Source organism: Kryptolebias marmoratus, linkage group LG11, assembly GCF_001649575.2.
Source record: "Kryptolebias marmoratus isolate JLee-2015 linkage group LG11, ASM164957v2, whole genome shotgun sequence".
Lineage (NCBI taxonomy): Eukaryota > Metazoa > Chordata > Actinopteri > Cyprinodontiformes > Rivulidae > Kryptolebias > Kryptolebias marmoratus.
Window position 1 is genome coordinate 12,822,697 of NC_051440.1, and position 20,354 is coordinate 12,843,050.

At 45.9% G+C, this 20,354-nt stretch overlaps 2 protein-coding genes across 4 annotated transcripts in view; both read left to right on the forward strand.

Annotated features, from left to right (window-relative positions):
* Positions 1-15,390, forward strand: slc25a22a (solute carrier family 25 member 22a). 3 transcript variants are annotated; one of them, XM_017406065.3, is made up of 12 exons: positions 235-2,666; positions 7,381-7,480; positions 7,895-8,087; positions 8,194-8,319; positions 8,418-8,473; positions 8,994-9,084; positions 9,742-9,796; positions 10,982-11,042; positions 11,248-11,392; positions 11,476-11,630; positions 11,719-11,794; positions 11,907-15,390. In XM_017406065.3, exons 3-12 carry the CDS (start codon positions 8,068-8,070, stop codon positions 12,058-12,060), a joined length of 939 nt encoding a protein of 312 aa, XP_017261554.1. In that variant the 5' UTR covers positions 235-2,666; positions 7,381-7,480; positions 7,895-8,067; the 3' UTR covers positions 12,061-15,390. The 3 variants fall into 3 exon arrangements, with proteins under 3 accessions (XP_017261552.1, XP_017261554.1, XP_037834131.1); XM_017406063.3 differs by lacking the exons at positions 235-2,666; positions 7,381-7,480 and adding an exon at positions 1-203; XM_037978203.1 differs by lacking the exon at positions 7,381-7,480.
* A 4,423-nt stretch (positions 15,391-19,813) lies between these two features.
* Positions 19,814-20,354, forward strand: part of LOC119617443 (synaptotagmin-7-like) — a 54,770-nt gene continuing 54,229 nt past the window's right edge. Inside the window, exon 1 of the mRNA XM_037978153.1 lies at positions 19,814-20,036. Within this exon, the coding sequence (XP_037834081.1) occupies positions 20,003-20,036 (34 nt within the window). The 5' untranslated portion in view covers positions 19,814-20,002. The remainder of the gene's footprint in view (positions 20,037-20,354) is intronic.

A 20,354-nucleotide genomic window follows, 5' to 3' on the forward strand; every position in this document is an offset into this window, starting at 1 on the left:
CTAGAGGGCCCCTTTAAACCCCCTTCCTCTGGGTTGTGTTTGCTGCTTCATCGAAGACAGACTGCTCCCCTCCTTCCACTCCCACCTCCTCCGCTGGACCCAAAACGCTGGTGAAACCCGGTAGGTTTGGTCTGCCTCGGTCTGTCACCTGAAAGGAGCCAGATTTCCCCCCGGCGGAGCGGAGCGGAAGCGACCCCTGTGCGGTATGTACATAACGGGGAAACAGCAGCCTCGTTTGGGAATCTGATGGGTTGGTGTCGGCTTCGCGGCCCGGTTTGAAAGCCCCCCCTCACCTGAAGGAGGCAGCTGATGTGTTATCTCGGGGTGGATGAGGAGGAGGTTGAGGCGGAGGGGTAACGGTGTGAGTTGGAAATGCGGGGCTTTAAGGAGTGATGCGGTTGTCGAGAAGTGGGAAGCGGCAAACCAATGCGGCGCTGAGTCGAGCAGTTGTACCCAAAAGGCGGGTTTAAGGATGTACTTCTAGCAGCAGCGACTGGTTCACCTTTATTTTAAATAAATTTAATAATAAAATAACCGGAGCCCGTCGTATCTTCACCCCCTCCCGGCCGAACCGTTAGACGCCCTCGGCTACATAACGGTTCTCCGTGGCGGCGCTGCCCGGCTCGGTCGTCTCCATCTTTTTTTTTACGCTTTGTGCGTACATTTTTATTTATTTATTTTATTTTTTTAAGAGCTCGCTTGCCACACGACACGAACACCGTGATCGAGTCAAATTAAAATCCCTGTCAGATTCAGAGAGGCCCTGTGCCGGCTTCCGTCCCCCCTCATCCCTCCCCCTCTCCCTCTCCGTTGAGGGTGTCTGAACTCAGCCCCACCTCCTTCCTCTGCTGCTAGGATGGATTTGGGGATGCTTCAACATCTGCTGGACCATTGTGCAAGAGCAAATATGACCATTACATGTACACATACACGGTTAGCTGTCAAATGTGTCCCACACATCCCTGCACGTGCACATGGGAGCATTTACCTGCTGAACAGGAAGTCAGGCGGGTGTACAGACCTGCAGGGTTGCATGTTTTGAACTCGCGTCTATGTTGAGCTCAGGACCCACACATGCATTAAAGCATCCCTGCTGCTCTGGAAATAATTCATGAGCTGAGCCGTTCCTGGGTGTAGGGTGACATGCGTTTTCCACAGGAACTGTTGTACCTCAGACCACAGTTCGCCGCGTGCCTTTTCTCCAAGCAGTGCATGTCGCCCGCCATAGCCGCTTTGCTCCAAAGGTATACCACGAGGCCTCGCGTCAGGCCGCTGGAGCTCAAAGCGGGCGATGGGGATGACTCTCAGCTACTGCCGCGTCAAATTTGAGCTCAATGTCTGTAAATCGGACTCGGTTACAGCCGTTTTTGTCTGCCAATGATGATCGGTCGCAGCAGCCACCTTAAACTGGGGCGATATTTTGCTAACACGACAGGTATACTGGCGCACAGCCACACAGACATGAGCAAAACATGATCACCCTTCTGTCTTCGGGAGCAGGTGATAATGATAGCAATATTTCTGTGTTGTCCAACAGGCAGGTATTTAAAAAAAAGTCACACATATATGTTTGAGAGTGAGATAATTCTGTGCTGACAGGATGATTTTTTTTTGCTCCTGTGTGAAAGCTATATTCAGGTTACAGTGTGAGGATTGTAACTTTATGCTTCAGTAGTGTTTTTGTCTCTAAACAGAGCCTCTCTGAGATGGAAGAAAAACAGACGATAAGAGAAATAAAAAATAGCCTCAGATTACACAGAAACAAGGCCATCACGGATACCTGCGCTGTCAGAGGAGAGCCTAAACTCTTCACCTTTCCTCTGCACAAAAAGAGCTTTTTTTTCTCCCCCCTCTTCTGATTCATCTGATCCGCATCAGGGGTTTACAAAAGAAAAGTCCACCGTCGTGCCGGTTTAGTGGCTGCAATATGAGCCGAACCGCACCGCTCTGCCCAGATCTCCCTCCTCTGGCTGCAGAAAGAGATTGGGAATTAAGTTTATAATCCCACTGATGTAGGGGAGAGGACATCAGAGTCGTCGGCGACGCCGCAAATTTCATCCCGTCCAAAAATAGGCTGAATTTAAAAAACATTGCCTGTGAAGGACAATGAGTAGCACTGTAAACACAGATGTATGGGTTTCAGGGAGGAGGATTACATTAAGTGAAATATTATGCACCAAATGTGGACACGTTGAGTCATGAGAGAAAGTCAATTTAGTGAGTAAATCCCTCATATTGATGATACGATCTAATAAGACATTTAGAATGTAAAACTGAACAGATGGAGTTTGTTCTTTTAAATAAATCTGGCCTTTGTCTTGTTGAAGCTCGGAGAACATTTCAGTATCTGCAGAGAGACACTTGTGTGCACGTTTCCCTGTTGCTGCGCGTCGCTCGGGGTCATGTGACGGACAGATGGACCGGTGGCAGCAGCCCGCGCTCAGCTAACAAAGAGGCCGAATGTGATGAGGCTTCGGCTCCTTGCTGTCTTCCGAGCTGCAGAAGTCACGTGGTTTGAGTGCTGACTCCGAGAAAGCTCTGTCACTGTCGTAGCCGCTCACTTCCTCTTATCTGTAACTGAACTCCCCCGTCAATCAGTCACAGAGACCTTTACCCCGTCGGCACTTGAGACCGGAGGAGCCGCCGAAGGAACTGGGCTGGACGAGGTATTTCATGTTCTCGGGCCGAGTACACTTTGCATTCAGTTTTGCATAGAAAATAACTTGATGTGGATTTGACCTTTGGCCTCGTTTTGTCCGTCTGCATCTTCACCCCTTAAAGAAAAGCCTGTTTTTATCTTTTAAGATCAGCTGATTGTGGTGGCTGTCTTGAGCTGAAGTGGCTCCAAACGTTGAACCAGCTGTAGGGGAACACTCATTGATTGACTCCTGAAAGTTTAATTAAAAACCATCCAGTGGTTCATGAGATATTTTGCTAACAAACTCACGCACACACACACACAGGCTCACGTCATCAAAAAGCTTTATTGCCCGTCGTTTGCCTTTTTGTCGCAGGTGATAAAAATATTTTACCGTACTCCACATTATTAGCCTTGTTCTAAAACAATGAATTATCTTCCAGGAAAACAAAAAGTTGTTAAACGTTCCTCTGTATCTGTCCCAACAAAGCCTCAGCCAGGAGGTGTGTGCCGTTACCTTTGTTGGTGTTTAAAATGAACGTAATTTAAAAAAATCGACTCCAAAAACCCCAACAGGATTGCTTGGAGAATTCTTCTTATCTTCCTAAAACTTCATACTTTTTAAAATATTTCATGACGAAACTCTCTCACAGTGATCACTGGATGTGCTTCTACAACTGATTGGTCTTTGATTCAAAATGGCCGTCACAGCTACCTTGATAAAACACAAAAATGGCTAACATTTTTAGAGATTTTGAGCTAAAATCTGGCCTGACAAACCCTTCTGTTTGTTTGAAACTTTGCCAAACTGTTGGCAGCAGTGTCTGTTAGCAAAATATCTCATGAACCACACTGAACAGATTTTCGAAAGTGATCTTCGAGCACGCGTCCACAACCGATTTAACGCTTGGCGTCGGCGTCGTTCAAGTTGGCCGCCACAGCTCAACCCGCCGAGCGGCAGGCGCCGTCGGAATTTCTCCCGGTTATCGTGTGTTCTTATCAGTGACGTCCGACCGCCTGATTGTACAACGTGTAACAACGAACGAGGATAAAAGCCCGACGCAAGCTGACAGCCGGACTGTGAACTCGCTCTCTGATCAGGTGCATCCAGTCGCCGCTTCGCCCCGGAGGACTCAAGTTCAGTTCAAGGTTCTGCATGAGTTGCATAATCGCCCATTGTTTACTCATCAGTGCTTATCAGCTCCTGTGGTATAAAGTCAAAACGTGGCCTTGATGTAAATGTGTGTGGGAGAAGGTCCGCTGTATGAAGCCACCCATAGAAAGCTGGCGTAAGAAAGATGAGGTTTTTAACAGTTTGCCAGAGGTTAGTTGTCCTAAATAGTTTAGTTTATTTATTATGGTCACATAAAGAATACCAGACTTCAAATCGGCGTAGCACTAAGCTTATTTGGGGTCTGAAAGGACAGAATATGAAGTACACAGAAGCTTGTACGCATTCCTGGGAGAGCTGGTTGATGACCGATGCTTTTTGTTGTTAACTCTGCACACTGGGGCTTGTTGTGTCCATAAAGAGTCCATTTGTCTTGACAAGACTCGGCAGCCAGGCCATGGCTGGCAGTCAAACACATTTCCCGGCGCAGACGTTGTTGTATAAAGTGAAGCTGACAAGTAAAGTTGATGGCATGCTAGTCAAGGAGGGAGATGTCCCTTTCAGGCTTCGTCTCATATCAGTTCGGAGGGAACAGCTCGCATCAGTTCGAAAAAGTTGGGATGGTGTGTGAAATGTAAAACAAAACAGAAATTAGATTTGCAAATCTCATAAACACACATTTTATTTACCATGAAACACTGTAAACATCAAATGTTTAAACAAAGAAATTGTACCATTGGGAAAAAAAAGGATAATTTTGTATTTTATGGCAGCAACACATCTCATAAAAGTCCACGTTTCTCTCTGTGAAGCATCTCCTCTTCTTCTACCACCTGAGGAGAGCAGCTGCTGCAGGTTTTAGAGGGAATGTTGTCCCATTCTGGTCTGACGGAGGATTCCAGCTGCTCTACAGTCCTGGCTCTTTGATGGATTTGTTGTTTCATGAAGCTCTTAAATGTCCTCAGCTGGTGAGAGGTCTGGACTGCAGGCAGCTCAGTTCAGCTCCTGGACTCTTCTATATGAAGCCGTGCTGCTGGAATGGATGCAGGAGGAGGTCTGATGTTGTCCTGCTGAAATATGCAAGGACTTCCCTGAAGATTGTCTGGTTGGGAGCACATGATGTTCTAAAACCTGTATATACTAATGACACTAATGCACCCCCATAGCATCAGAGAGGCAGGCTTTTGAACTGAGCACTGATAACAGGCTAATGGTCCCTCTCTTCTTTAGTATGGAGGACATGATGTCTGTGGTTTCCCAAAGGAATTTCAAATTTTGATTTATCTGACCACAGAACAGTCCTCCTCTTTGTCTCAGTCCATTTTAAAAGAGTTTTGTCTCAGAGAGGACTGTCTCAGTCCATTTTAAAAGAGTTTTGTCTCAGAGAGGACAGCTGTGTTTCTGGATTGGGTTCATGTTTGGCTTCTTCTTTGCCTGATGGAGCTTTAAGCAGCATTTGGTGACCTGTGTTTACAGACAGTGATCTGAAGTGTCCCTGAGTCCATGCAGTGATGTCCAGAGCAGAATCAGACCTGTTATTACTGCAGTACCGTCTGAGGGCCTGAAGATCACAGTATTGACTTTCAGTCTTGTCCTTTGAGCTCAGAGGTTTCTACAGATTCTTCAAATAGGAATAAAACATGGGTTTATGAGCTTTGCTATTCATTTAATTCTATTTTTACAAAATCCTAACGTTCTTAGAGTTGGGGTTGTACCGAGTAAGCAATTTAAAGGTTTGAATGAAAACTCAAAGTGCTGACTATGGACTTAAATTTTTCTTTTCTTTTTGGCCTCTTTTTTTTTTTTAAAGAGGAAGTCGGGGGTCAGAGAACAGTGAAGCTAACGGAACATGTAATAAAATGTCAGGCTATGAGAGAAAACAAAGGAAGATGAGTGATGAAGGTGAGCCCCGAAGCTCCAGGAAGCAGAGAAAAGACAGAGACGCTGTCGGTGACCCGCTCTGAACCCACCGCTCTCCTCCGCCCTCCTCCACCCCCCAGGAGCAGCCAATGAAGGCCTCCAGTCCCCCCCTTCAACCTAAACACACCAGATTGTCTGTGCTTTCCGCGCCAGATAACGCCGTCGGAAACAGAAACATCCAGACGCGCTGTCGAGTCCCACAGAAAGGGACGTCGTCTGGAGGAATTTGCGAGGTTGCTTCTGCACTCGTGTGCGCTTCTGCACACGAGAAAAGCCACGAGTCGGCAAAGATCTGAGGTTGAGAAGCCGCGTTTGGAGAGTCGTGACTCGTGGCTGAGGGAGATGGGGGGGGGAGGAGGAGGCGAGCTGCACTTTGCAGAGGGCCGTTGTGATTGGTCAACAAAAGGGGTGGAGAGAAAAAAAAATGGGGGAAATTGGAAGCATCTTTTCACAGTAAAGGCACTCTGCGTCAAAAAAGGGGCGTCTTCTGTGTGTTTTCCTCCTAAAAACTCTTTTAACCAGCAGATGTAGCTTCATCTGTATGACTTCAGTTTCATAACAGAAGGGAAAATGTGAGCTTTCAAGGACATACAGATGTTCTAATGGTCATAAATGGAGTTAACAGCAATTAAAATTCATTTCATTCTTATGTATCTGCTCCTCATAATTGAAAGCGAAAAAGTAATTTTTGGGAGTGTATTTTAAATGAATTGAAGCAACAGTTCAGACCTGTTACATCTACCGTACTTTCCGGACTATAAGGCGCACTTAAAAGCCTTCAATTTTCTCAAAAAACGACAGTGCGCCTTATATATGTAAGAAGTCATAATGTTTTAGTACAACTTTGTTAAACTATATAAACTATATATGACAAAAAATCGAAAGTGGACCATTCATTGACAGTGCGCCCTATAGTGCGGAGAATACGGTACATTAGTATGTTAGTATTCACTTGGGTCTTGATTAAAACTCCTCAGACAGTGGTGATTGTCTCAAGTTGTGTCTTGAAGCACACCTCTCCTCTGGAGGGTTTCGTCCTTTCATGGATACACAGCTATTTTCAGGTCCAGACATTCAGTTTGAGGCTTTCCAGGAAAGATTTATAAAGTCTTCCCGAACCCACTGCAGTGTTTTTTCTTAGACGCAGAAGGTCGGCGTCGTCTTGTCAGAATGTAAACATTTGCCCCGGCCTGAGATCCTGAGCTCTGTTGAAATAAGTTCTCTCACTCAGGATTCATCTTCCCTGACGTTTCTCACACTCTCGCATCACAGAAATACGACTACAATATGATACTCCTACCACAGTATTTGACTGTAGTTTTGGTGTTTATGAGGTAAAATGTGCCAGTTTGGTTCCTTCTCTCACCCAGTCTGAAACTGTTACCCAAAGGCTTTGTATTTATTTAAAGAGTGTGGGGGTTTGCTGCTTATTTCTAAGTTCTATTTGAGTCCCTTTAGCTTGATTTAAATGATTTTTTTACTGAACATTTTTAAGTAATGTACTCTTCTAGGTACGGATTATGAGTGGAGTTAAATATGGCGTTACGTTATTGTATTTAATTCTTGTTTTCCTGGTTATGCTGATACATCTGTCACTGTTAGAGTGCTGATAACTTGAGTTAAACTGATGAGTATTGATCACGTTGTATTGCAGCATATGGCTTCACATAGTTCATATTCTTTTTCTTTTCTCTGTGTAATTTCTTTCCAGATATACTGACGATATTCCCACCTTCCTGGCTTGATTTCTTTACTCTGAAACACTAACCTGTGAGAGTCGTCGTTACAAGGACCACTGTTAAAGCAAAGCTGTGAGGAAACAAATGGTTTTAGTTGGTCCAAATTATTCCAAAAAAAGTTTTATGTTCTTGTGAAGTGCCTCGTGTTGAATTATGTTAATAATTTCTTTTGATTAGGTCCAGTTTTTATTATAGTCGTAATCATGCACTGAAGAGTCTCTGTGTGCACAGTGATCAGTTTTAGTAAAACTTTCACGTCCCCTGAACTCATTCAAACCCATCATTTTTTTAATCACTGCTTTATAAAAGCTCAGTTTTAGGGAGAGAAAAAGGGTGAAATCTTGGCTTGTTACGTAAACTTTTTGTTGAAATGTGTGCACTTTTGGAAAGCACAGATTCAGTTGTGTGTTGGCGTGTTTCTTCACAAGTGTCACTTTCTGAGAACGTTGAATGCAGGCTTTTCTTTCTTTTGTGTTTTCCCCACAGAATTACTTGAACTAACACTTGGGCAGCAGCAGGAGGTCAGAAGCGATCCCCGTCATCTTAGTTCCTGTCGGGCGGCGGAACGGCACTTTAAACACCAACCAAACGAAAGAAGAAGCACCTGAGTGAGCAGCTGACAGACGTGTTGACCTGTGACCAGCTGGGCCTTTAGATAAATGGCTGATAAACAGATCAGGTGAGGTTAGCAGAGTAAAGAAAAAAAGTTTCTTTTTTAGTTTTGCTTTTAATTTAGTGACCTTCAGCATTTGATATTTACGCCTTCGGGCTTTACCTTCATCCAGTTTGCCTGCCAAATTGATCAATGGAGGGATCGCCGGCCTAATCGGAGTGACTTGTGTGTTTCCCATTGACCTGGCCAAGACTCGGCTGCAAAACCAGCAAAATGGATCTCGCCTTTATACCAGCATGTATGAAATGTTTGTAGCTCACTGTGAGCAGAGGTGATCGGGGTCCTCCCTCAGCACTTTGACTCACATACCACTGCTGCTGTTTTTGTGCGTTTCAGGTCAGACTGCCTTATTAAGACCATCAGGTCAGAGGGGTACTTCGGGATGTATCGAGGTAAGGATTGGATTTCCTCGGCGGCTAATTTATGAGCTTATTAACCTGTAAACTCAAGCTAGATTAGTTGAAGAGACTCACTTGGTTGGTGTAGACTTTCAGTCAGACTGTGAGTGTTTTTTTTTAAACTCATCCAAGGAGCTTTCTCAGCTCAAACACAGGAGAACTCCTTCTTCGCGCTAAGACTACATCTTAAGAACAAGGGTCAATTGAGGACAATAAGGTGTGCATTTTAGACAGAGAAGACGGATTGTTTGAGAGGAATGAAGGAAGCAATCTATGTCAAACAAAAAAAAAAGACTAGCAGCAAACAGAAAACAGAGAAGGGGGTTTCAGGTTTCAGTTTTTTCAGTCCCGTAATCCCCAGTCAGTTTCACTCCACTTCACGCCTTCATACGAGCAACCACAGCATCTCGTGTGGACCGGCAGAACACCCTAACAATGTGGGAATGCGAGGCTCCTAATCCTTCTGTTTTGCCTTTTGTTTGTCTCCTCTGCGGTTCCCTCTCTGTCCTCCCAGGAGCTGCGGTGAACCTAACGCTAGTCACGCCGGAGAAGGCCATTAAATTGGCTGCTAACGACTTCTTCAGGCATCACCTCTCCAAGGACGGGTGAGGCATTAAGGCGCTGACAGGTTGACTTACAACACACCCGCGCGCTCCTCCTCGTTCGCTAAATGAACGTGTTTACCAACATGCGTACGACTCCGACACATTAGCTGCCTTCATCACTCCCCCCTCTGTACCCTCCACCCCCCACCCCCGGGGGCTGCCGGTAATCCTTCACCCTTTCTGTCACCTCTCTGGCTGCGCGGAGCATTTTCAAGCTGTTAACTTGTTTGGTTCATAAATGCAATTACTTGCATGAGCGGCCGCCTTAAATCAGGTTACCAAGTAGCATGTGATGGTATCATGAGAGGAACATTAGCGGCCGTCGTTTGCTGAAAGCGAGAAGCGCCCATTGTCCATCTTGAGCGCTGCACGCTCAGATAAACCTACGGCTTTCTGGGGCATCTGTCTCCATTGCTATGGCAACAAGCATGCCGGCGGATGAATGATTGACTTGTCTGTGCCCAGTTGGTCTCCTTGTGAATTATTAATTTGTTCTCGTTCCTGACATGTTGGTGTGGAAGACAAAGATTAGCATCACAAGCACCACTGGAGACAGCTTTTTTTTAAAAAAATGTTTAAAAATAAAGACGTCCAACTCTCTCGCTGTCGGTCTGTGATCTGATCCGGCTTTTACATCTCCTTCTCTTTCCCTTTCAGAAAGCTCACTCTGTTCAAAGAGATGCTGGCTGGATGTGGGGCAGGAACATGCCAGGTGAGTGAGTTTGCGAGGGGCGGCTTTAATAACCGCTGACTTCAGCGCGCCTCGTTTGTCTCCGTCATCTGCAGCTGCAGTCAGCCGCGGCCGCATTAAAGAGAGCAACAGCGGTCGCAAAAAAAAAAAAATAAAATACACACGCTTGGAGTTCGGTGTTATCTGTGAGCTGTAATGTTCCGTTTTCCACTTTGAAAGTGATTTCCAATCAGCTTAATTGCGCCGCCGTGAGGAGATCCGCTGGCGCAGCTGTGCAGACGCCGAGCGATCAGATAAGACGCTGTGAGAGTGCTTGGCCATGTGAGCCAGAGAGACATGCCTCTCGTCAGTGAGGGCAAAGGCTTCGAGCACGAGGAGCCCGATTAGATTAAGTGCAGCAGATCTTGGATTACGACTGCAGCTCAGAGCGTACACCCTCTCGTCCTTAATCTAGTTAACTAGTTACCTTCTGTGTTACTACAGAGGCGACATGCAGTTAATGAGTGCCAGCAGATTTACCCTGAACACACACACACACACACACACACACACACACACACACACTTCTCCAGTCAGACCTCTCCGGTGGTAATCAGTGCCAAACTCTGATTTTCAATTTAAAGCATTCCTTGAAGGAATGCATATCACCCAATAAGAGGAAATGAACTAATTTCATGGCAGAGTTTCTGAATAAGATCATTTTAAGTTGAGACACGAGAGAGTTATGTGTGATCTCATGCGTCACGCTCAGAGTAACTCTCAGCTACGACCTCATCAAATGTTAGTTCAGTGTCTGTAAAACTGCCAGAGTTATGCCTGTTTTTGTGTTGGCTCATGCCAGTCAGCTGTGGTGGCCATCTTGAAACTGATTGACTCCAAAAGTTAATGAGTTGGAGATGTGTATACAAGGATTGCTTTCTGGAGGTTTCATTAAAATCCATCCAGTGGTTCATGAGATTTTTTTGCTAACGGACAAACAGAGCTTACTCCAACAGTTAATGCTGAAGCATTAAACGTAGACAGCAGCACTTGGAGCATATGTTTGGAATCCGTCTCAGCTACAACTGCACCAAAATGTAGCACAATATCTGTAAAACTGACTGAATTATGGCCATTTTTGTGTTTCTGTGCGACATGATCGTGTGCCTCTGCTGCACGTGCGAGCGCTGCGTTTGATGCTTCTTTTTTTTTCTGTTTCTGTTTCAGGTTATCGTAACAACTCCTATGGAGATGCTGAAAATCCAGCTGCAGGACGCCGGAAGGCTCGGTAAGAGGAAATGAAACCCAGCTGCCGCTTTTAGCACGAACCGTGGCGTTTTGCAGACATGCTGGAGCAAGAGCGGCCCCGTGTGGCGCCGGGACAGAATGCACTTTATATACTGTCGATACACAAACCTGTTCTGGGCACCGTGGGGATGATAGTTGGAAACTATTTTTTTTTTCTTCCTTATAATCTTCCTGTTTGTTTTCAGCTGCTCAGAGGAAGCTCATGCCGGAGGCGGTGGCAGCGGGCACCGTGGAGACCAAGTCCCCCACGGCCATGCAGCTAACCAGACAGCTACTGAGGGAAAAGGGCATCGCCGGGCTTTATAAGGGCCTGGGTGCCACACTGCTCAGGTAAAGCAGAGTCGAAACCAACGTGGTGGTTGTATGTAACCGTTTACAGTTAATTATGTATTGTCCTGATTCTGTCTGCTTAGGGATGTTCCTTTCTCCATCATCTACTTCCCCCTTTTTGCCAACCTGAACAACCTGGGGAAAAAAGACGCGGACGGCCCGGCTCCTTTCTACGTGTCGTTCATCTCCGGCTGTGTCGCAGGAAGCACGGCGGCTGTAGCAGTCAACCCCGTTGATGGTGAGCTTTTTAAAAAAAAATTTTTTTCTTTTAAACTACATGCGCAATTTTCACTCAAGATTCTAACCTGCGCTCTCTGAATCTGCAGTGATAAAGACCAGGCTGCAGTCCCTGAACCGAGCGAGCACAGAAGACACGTACAGCGGAGTGACCGACTGCATCAGGTGAGCTCGTCGTGTCCGCGCCGCGTCACGCTGCCCGCGCGGTCAGCGTCCCCGCCGGCCAACGCAGAGCGCACGCCCCGACTAAAGTGACGCGTCTCTGTTTGCTCTCTAGGAAAATCATGCGCAACGAGGGCCCGGCGGCCTTCCTGAAGGGAGCCTACTGTCGAGCCCTGGTCATCGCACCGCTCTTCGGCATCGCACAGGTGGTCTACTTCCTGGGCGTGGGCGAATTTCTCCTTAGCTTCTTGCCTCAAAAAGGCAACTAAGGAGCGCCTCCTTTCTGCCTTCCCTCCCACGATGCATCACTTCAACTACAATTTCTCTTACCCCGAGAGGGTTTTTGTTTGTTTGTTTGTTTGTTTTGTTTTGTTTGTTTATATTTGTTGTGTTGAATGTTAAGAAGGGAGCCTTTGTTTGCCAAGATGCCTGTGGTGGCGCACGAGTTTCCAGTTAGCCTCAACCATAGGCGCTCTCTGGAAACGAAGCCACAAATATCGGTGTACAACTCCAAGATTTCGTTGCGTTTCTGAATACGATTGTCCTGATTTTGTAAACTAGACGTGCTGCGGTTCTGCGAGCCCAGGGGCTGGTTTTATTTCAAGTTTATTCGCTCTTTTAATGTCAACGCGTCCCTTGGCAATCGAGCTGAAATCGCAATTTGACACAATCGGTTAAAAGCACATTCCTCGGTTCGGGAGATAGCTGAGAGCTTTTGAGTTTGGCGGAAAAAAGACGAAAATGGAGGAGCGTAAGCCTGTGTGAGGGCCAGTTTGATTCCACGTCCCGGGCGGCGCGTTGACGTGATACCAGCACCATCCCTCGGATCTTTCCTGAGAAGCCACTTCCCTTCCTGTACAGTGAGTGGTTGTAATGAACTCGGCCTTTCAGCTCAGAGCAGACTTTGATTGCCTTGGCTTTTTCCAAGTAGATCAGGTTCCATCTGATATTTCGTGCCGCCACAATGGTTCCTCTGTTTTTACCCCACGCCGAACGCTCTCCGTACCTTCCGCTTACAAACCAGCCAGTGTGAACATTACGAGCTGCTACCAAACTATGAGTTTACATCGTTTACCTTTGAGACAACATCTCCCCCACCCGGGAATAACTGCTGCACGTCTTTCTTTACGGTAATGCCCTTGTACTTTTCCGGACACGCCTTGGTATTAGCATTTTTGCATTTTGCTGTGACACGACTGATCGGATTGTAGCCCTAAGTGCAAAGTGCACCAGCGGTTTTCTGTGACGCTTTAAATTCCTCGTGGACTCGGGCGTTTCGGACCTCGGTGAGCACAGGATAGACTGAAAGTCGTTTTAATAGAAAAGCCGAATATTGCTTCTCGAGATGACAAACAACCCCAACGGCTTTCTCTCCATCGCTGTGGAGCGACAAAGTAGACACACACATATGATTATGTTGTTTTATTCTGTTTACAAAATAGTTCCTGCTTTATCCAAACCTGAACTCGGCGGCGGGACCCCAAAGAGCTAAACGAAAAGCCGTTCTTTATCTGAAAATCAGGCCGCTGTGTCCTCAGCGTTAGACGAGTTTTATCAAAACATATCTCAGCCTGTTTGCTTTCGGGGTTTTGTTTGCTTTAAGCTGCCGCGGCGAAAAACGCCCGTCGCTGCATCCCGCTCGTGCGTCGCAGCGATCCCCAAGGGGCCTGCCACGGGTTTATCGTGCCGGAGATCAAGGTGACCCTCGACGGGTCTTATCCAATCACATTCCTTCCCTCTTTCCAGCTGATCAAGCAGCTTCCTCTGCTGTTCTGTGGGCACACGGCGCAACTTCTCAGCGCGATATCGTCCGTGGGAGGGAGCTTTATTTATCGATATTCCTTTTTGTTTGAGGCGGCGGGGGCCTCAGAAATGTATTTGTACGTGTTGTTTTTCGTGTCAAATTGTCCACCTTAATTTTATTGTACATACGCAGATGAAATGAAATTTGTTTTAGAATTTATTGTTTGGTAAATGATGGCTTATTTGCACACCTACCTCCCTTTCCTCCCTTCGTCAATTCATTTTGTGCTGATTTTATGTTATGTTGATGCAAGAAAAAAAAATAAAAAAATGAAGGAAGTAAAACAATCTGCCAAGGGAGAACACTAGTCTAGATCTCAGATGGCTTTGTTGGAGGGGTGCCATTTCTCCCGGATTCCTGCGGGTCAGCTGGTTTCCTTTCTGTAACTCTAGGACCAAATGAAGAATCTTAATGCTGATAGTTTTCAGTGAAACAATTTAGTGGTTGTGTTTTGTTTTTTGAGCTGACGTGAAATGTGCAACGACCAAAAGCGGGACGAGCTCGGTGAAGTTCCCATCTCGTTGTAGAGTTTGTCTGAATGGTGCTTTTTTAAAAAAAATTTTACTTTAAAAAAACAAAGTAGCTGCAACGCGACAGTGGCTGCACTGCCCGAACCCCCACGAGAGCTAATCGAATCTCAGAAGTCGTCTTACTGTAACTGAAAGCCATAGGTCAGGGAGGGACTGCTCGAACAGCGACTGACATCAGAGCTGCACGGAAAAGTAACAAAGAAAAAAAAGACCCAAATATTCATGTCAGCTTGGCTTTAGAAATTACTCCTGTGATTTTAGTTTGTTGTTTACATTCCGACCTGATGTTGTTTCTTGTGATCACAATGCCTATTTTTTGTGTCGTCAAGATTATTATGATTTGTCTTTTTTTTTTTTTTTTAACTCTTATCCCTATTCTTTTGTCTTCGGATGGTTTTTTTTCCCCCCCGGTTGAATCCTGAGTGTCGTGCAAGTGGTTTTTGCTTTACTCGGCTGCGACGTTTCGCCGAGCTTGTGCGTTTGGTTTCGTGCGTGCGTTTGACAGTGTAGTGCCGTAGAGTCGTAGCTGTTAGAGTGCTGTTTGGATGTATTATTTTATCCCCCCCTCCTTCGTTTACTGCCCCCCCTCCGTGTGTTTGTGCTCGATCCCAGCAGTAACCACCGCCGGGGCGCGGGTCATCGCGGAGGACATTCTTAAACACGCCGACTATGAATCAGAGAAAGCACATAAAATGGACGATGGGGTATGAGATAGCACACGTTCCTCTCTGGATGCGCCTGGAAACCCTTATGTGCTGATTCGGAGCATTAAAGTAATTTATTTCTGTGAATCTGTTTATCCAAATGATTGTTTTATTCTTATTTATCTATGTCTATTAAAAAAAAAAAAAACAACAAAAAAAGGAAACTATAGGGCTGAGACAAATACCCACACGATGGTGTCCACTATCAGCAGTTTAGTCACAAAATATATATCGCCTACTTATAAGAATCAGATACAAGAATGTAACTTAGATGTATTATAATTATTATTATTGTGAAGAGTTTATTACATTTTAATCGAAAGATTCGTGCTTTAAATGTTCACCGAAAAACAGTTCACAAACCAGCTTACCGTTATGCAATAAGTAGAAGCCACGCACGGTAGAGAAAAGACGCGACAACACAAGCGAGTAATCGCGGCGTCACGCAAAGGTCTGACTAATGCAGCTGCGGCGCTCGGAGGCCTTTTTTTTTTTTTAAGGGTCTGAGCTCACCTCACAGCCCCTGTTGTCTTCCTCCGAGAGGAAAAAAAAAAACAAAAACGTGCAATAAGGCATTTTAAAACTCGCCCCTCACTGTCAATCCAGAGGCTCTCTATCACAGAGGGTGTTTATGAGTGTGTGTGGTGAATGACACAGATCTTTAAAATGAAATGGAAAATATAAATATATATATATATATATATTGTGTTTCTTGTCACAATTTACTGTTCAATAAACTGACTGTCCTAAAATTGCCTGATGCAGTTGTCTGTACTTAAGGTTACACACACATACACACATACACACACAGTCACCCTGTTTGTGCTTTTCAAGGTCCAGTAGATGTTTGGCAGGAAAGAAAAGAAGCCACCTTGAGGGCGCGGGAATGTCCTGAGTCCGCCGGCGTTGCTTCGGTTCTAACCCGGAGCCACCGGGTGTCACTGTGGGGCCGCAGTAGAGCCGTCCTCTCGGGCCTGGGAGCCGGGAGGACAGGCAGCACTCGCGGCCACTTACAGGTGTTTGATCACTCAACGTGATGTGGCAGGAAATCGTGCGCTACAGTCTCGCTCTCTTAGCTGTTTTATGTTTTTTATTATTCTTCTCAGTGAGGCAAGCCGCTGAAGGATTTATTATCGCCTGCCGTTAAAAGCAAAAGGGCAATGATATGTGCGTCTGTTTGCAGAATATCTTGTGAGCCGCTGGACGGATTTGAATGAAACTTTCAGGAAGCAATCTGCGCCTGGTTAACCTTTGGAGTCAACCCGATTTAAGATGCCCGCCACAGCTAGCTGACTTTAGCAAACACAAAATAGCCAATAACTCACTGAGTTTTATAGATATTGAGCTACAATTTGGTGTGGTAGTAGCTGAGAGTCATCCTCAATAAATGCTCGAAACGCTAACACACATAAGGTTTCAGTCTATATCTCTGGCATGAAAGGCGGCGGGCGATAAGCATTCCTTTAAGCAATCCACAGACGTCTGTCTGTGTTACCAGAGGTTTCTGTGGGTGTTCTTGATATTTGAAACCTGGAAGATGAAGACAAACGCGTTTCACACCGAATGTTTGTGTAACGTCACGTTGTAGCTCCTAAAAAGTGTTTGTTTAGTTTTTATTCCCCCCCCCTCCCTTGTTTTATTTATTCAGCCTTTACTGTTTACGGCCCAAGTTTCCAGAGTGCTATTTTGCAGATCTCTGCATCATAATAACATCAGAGTACCTTCATGTAACCCTGCACGTGTACACACACACACACACACACCTCTGCAGTCTTTCTGCACAGCTCCTTCTTTCTGTCCTGATCTCATTTCTGCCAGAGTCAGATTTCCTATTGAATTTTTTTGCACCTCTTTGAGAGACTCCTTTCATCAGACTCCATCTACTCCAGTGTTTACTCACACGGGGGTGGTGGTGGGGGGAGATCAGATGGAGGCTCGGTTTTCCACGGCACGACTCTTGAGGCGCAGAAATGAGCAGCGGCCGCCGTTCCCGGGGCGCACTCCCGATTCCTTATTTCGTGTGTCATGACTTAAGCTTCCGCCGCGAACTATTATTAGCCCTGCAAGAAAAAAAAAAAAAAAAAAGAGATGGGGAGAAGGTGAAGTAGGAGGCAGCAGAGGACCATCAGCAGAAGGGAGCTGGTGGAGGGGGGGGGGATCTGTATATAGGTCACTAAATCAATGGGAATCAGGTTTTTGAAGAGGGAGAGAAGGTATTTATAGATACCAGTGGAGACAGATGCATCAGTGACAGGCACAGTGATGCTGAGAGCAGGGAGGGGGGGAAATATGGGGAATAAACTCTGGTCAAATTAGTCTGCAGAGAATCCTCCCAACAAATGCAAACAGCACAGGGCTCTGTGCAAAGCAAAAAAACAAAAACAAAAAAAAAATATGATCAGATGAAAATCGCTGTGGAACGCTTCGGCTAAATGAGTTTCCCAGCTTTATTGACAAAACCCCAGGCAAATGGTTAGTGCTGCGAAATGTTCAAAGCACTTGCATCGACGGCGCTGCTCCGCTCATATCCTGTTTAATTTCTAACCTCTGATATCAGCGAGCCGCATGACTGAATGGAGCATTTAGACTCATATTTTGCAGGCCTGTGAGGGGAAAAACGTTTGTAAACCGGAGCCCAAGAACGGATCACAGGAGTTGGTTTTCACCCTGTCTGCAAAAAAAGGAAAAGGGGGGAGGTAAATTGGTTGGGTTAAAGTCACAGATTTATTATCAGGCGTCTGTTTTAACATGGATGCAGACTTTCCGCAGTTGGTTTTAATAAAAACCGTCATGGCTTATCCCATTTATTCCCTAATACGCTGTGTCTCTCTCTCTCTCTCTCTCTCTCTCTCTCTCTCTCTCTCTCTCTCTCTCTCTGTGCCAGCTTCTGGCGGGAAGAAGTTCCACCACAAATTGGTTAATTTGCTCAGAGGACACGAGGGAAAAAATAATTAAAGGAATTGTTTTAAATTGCTTTCCGACTGGCTTTTTTTTTTAGTTTTTTTTTTTTTTCTAGGACTGTGTCAAGGTCAGGGGCAAAATGGGTGCCTTCGTCTCTCCACTTCCAGAAGCCGAGCGCGACGCCAGGCAGCACCTGAATACTGAGCGGCGACATCATCTCCATCTCATTTCTGCAGTTAATTTGGCCGGCACTGGCACAGCGGCACACCTCACCTCGCATCAAAAAGAGGCAGAGGATGCAGTTGATTACTTTTTCTGTGTGTCTGTGTGGGTGGGGGTTCCTAATCTCTGCCCCGCGCTCAGTAATGTGGTCAGTAAACTTGCGCGGGGCACTTTCTTCACTCCGAGACCACATTAAGTCTGGATAAGGTGGAGGCAACTGATGGGAAAAGATGGCTTCTACATTTTATCTGCGCTTAGAGCCGAATGTCTACGGGGTTTTACTGATTAAACCATTAAAATGTGTCACTCGGAGCACAATGTGCCGTTGCTGTAATGACTGATTGCTACCGCGGTGTGAAAAAGCAGCCATATTCTTTCAAAAATCACTTTATAATTTCACCTCCATGTGCACTGACTTATTCGAGGAGGTTGTTTCTTTCAGTCAGATAACTACGCCTGTTTCAACTGTTTGTTCTCTAAATGTATTCAGTTTTCGACACAAACTTTGCGCACCGAGTTGGTTTTTATGTTGCTTTTTTCAAAAAGAAAAGTCTTTCTTTTTCTCCCCCCCTGTTGATCAAATAGTTTTAAAGCTTCATAAAAACGAGAGAAAAGGTCAAAAAGGCAGAATATCAGTGATATGAAGAGTTTATATCAACGTCCTGAGATTACCCAGAGAAAAGTAAGCTGCAGAGTTTTGGTTTAAAAAAAAAAGAAATGCGTTCCTGCTACATCGCTTTATGAAGAATAACAGCTTGTCTGACAGAGTTTACGTTCGTAGATGGCTGTTGTTGAGTGGACCTGAAGATGAAGAAGAAAATACAGAAGAACGACAAAAAACAGCAACTCGGTCTTCTACAAAGCAAAAGGAATGATTACAAACCAAATGACAGTCTTAGTTTGTTGAATTTAAAACTAAAAATCACCAAAAACATTCAGCAGTTTCAACAAAATTTAAACTCTTTTCAGTGATCATCTCATTGGAAATCGTCCTCTTGTTAAAAACAATGTCACTAAACTGGATTCAAGCTCTGCAAGAAGTTAGGAAATCTGTTCTCTCTGACGTTTTCCTCCCTGAGGACACTTTATACGCCTGCTGCCGATCTCCAGGAAGCCCCGCCCCAACGCAGGACACCATTGTGGGACGCCGACAGAAACCCGGCGGGGAATCAGGAGAAGGAAGTCTTTCAGAAGAACGTCTTATTTCAGGATGTCGGACGTCGTTTTGGACAGCGTGCCGGCTTGCAACCGCCACGACTGGATCCCAGAAGAGCTAACGTTAGCTCGTTGGTTCCTCCGCCCCCCCTGTGTCGAGAACGGGGCTCTTGGAGCGCCTAGGAGAGCAAAATGACGTCGCTTTGGTCTTGCGACTGTGTCAGCGAGAGCACTTTTTTTCACCTCTATAAATACAAATCCAGCTTACATCCTGGAGCCCAGGGCTACTGTCCGACCTTGGCAACAGGTAAGATATTAACTGTTCGTAACATTTCCACAGAACCCCCCTCTTCAAACTATCGGACTTATGGCGTTTTATGTAATAAAGCAGAGGAAAAATGCTCCATCTTGAAGCAAACCTACAAGCCCCTGAGGAAGTAGGCTGTGTTTACACCTCAAAAAAAAAAAAAAAAAGATGCTTTAAGTTCACTTCATTCTTCCGGGGCTACACTGAGTTTACAATCCAGCAGGTGAAGTGGAACCTGCGCTCAGAGGATGCACAGAGGGACCGAAGAATCCCTGCAGAAGTCACTCTTCCCCATTTTGTCCTCTGAGCCACATTAGGGTGGATGTTACAGAGAGGGAGAGGCTGGGAGGAGAGGAGAGGAGGAGGAGGAGGAGGAGAGGGAGGGAGTACAGTGAGAGTCTCAAACTGGTTAGCCTCACCTATCCACTAGGAGGAGAGGAGAGGCAAAACAATAAGCAGCTACTACTACGAACCACATCAGCGGAGTTCACGACTCGCAGCCGGAGAGGAGTACAAATACTATCAGATACTAAGTGAGACAGCAGCGCCATTGTTGTCCGCCTCGGAGAGACACAAGTGAAGCCAGCCATGTATCTGAACAGGGAAGAGGACAGCAGCAAAGGTAAGAAGAGATGCTGTCCAGAAATCTTTGCATGGGGGGGAGAGGATGGGGGGAGACCATCCTGACACTTTCAAGGTGTTTCATTTCCCCCTCCTCCTCCTTAAAAAAATAAGGTGTCACATCTTGTCCCTCCAGCACCGGGCATGTTGTTGGGAAAAGTGTGGGCTCGTCATTATGTAATCTCGGCGCAGTTAATTGCCTCCTAAAGAGGACAAAAAAGCTCATCCGCAGACCCCGACCCCCCGCTTCCGTCTGCGGACCTGTTGTGAGGCGCAGCTACTTTTGCGCGGATCGTCCGTGGTTTGGGGGGGGGGGGGG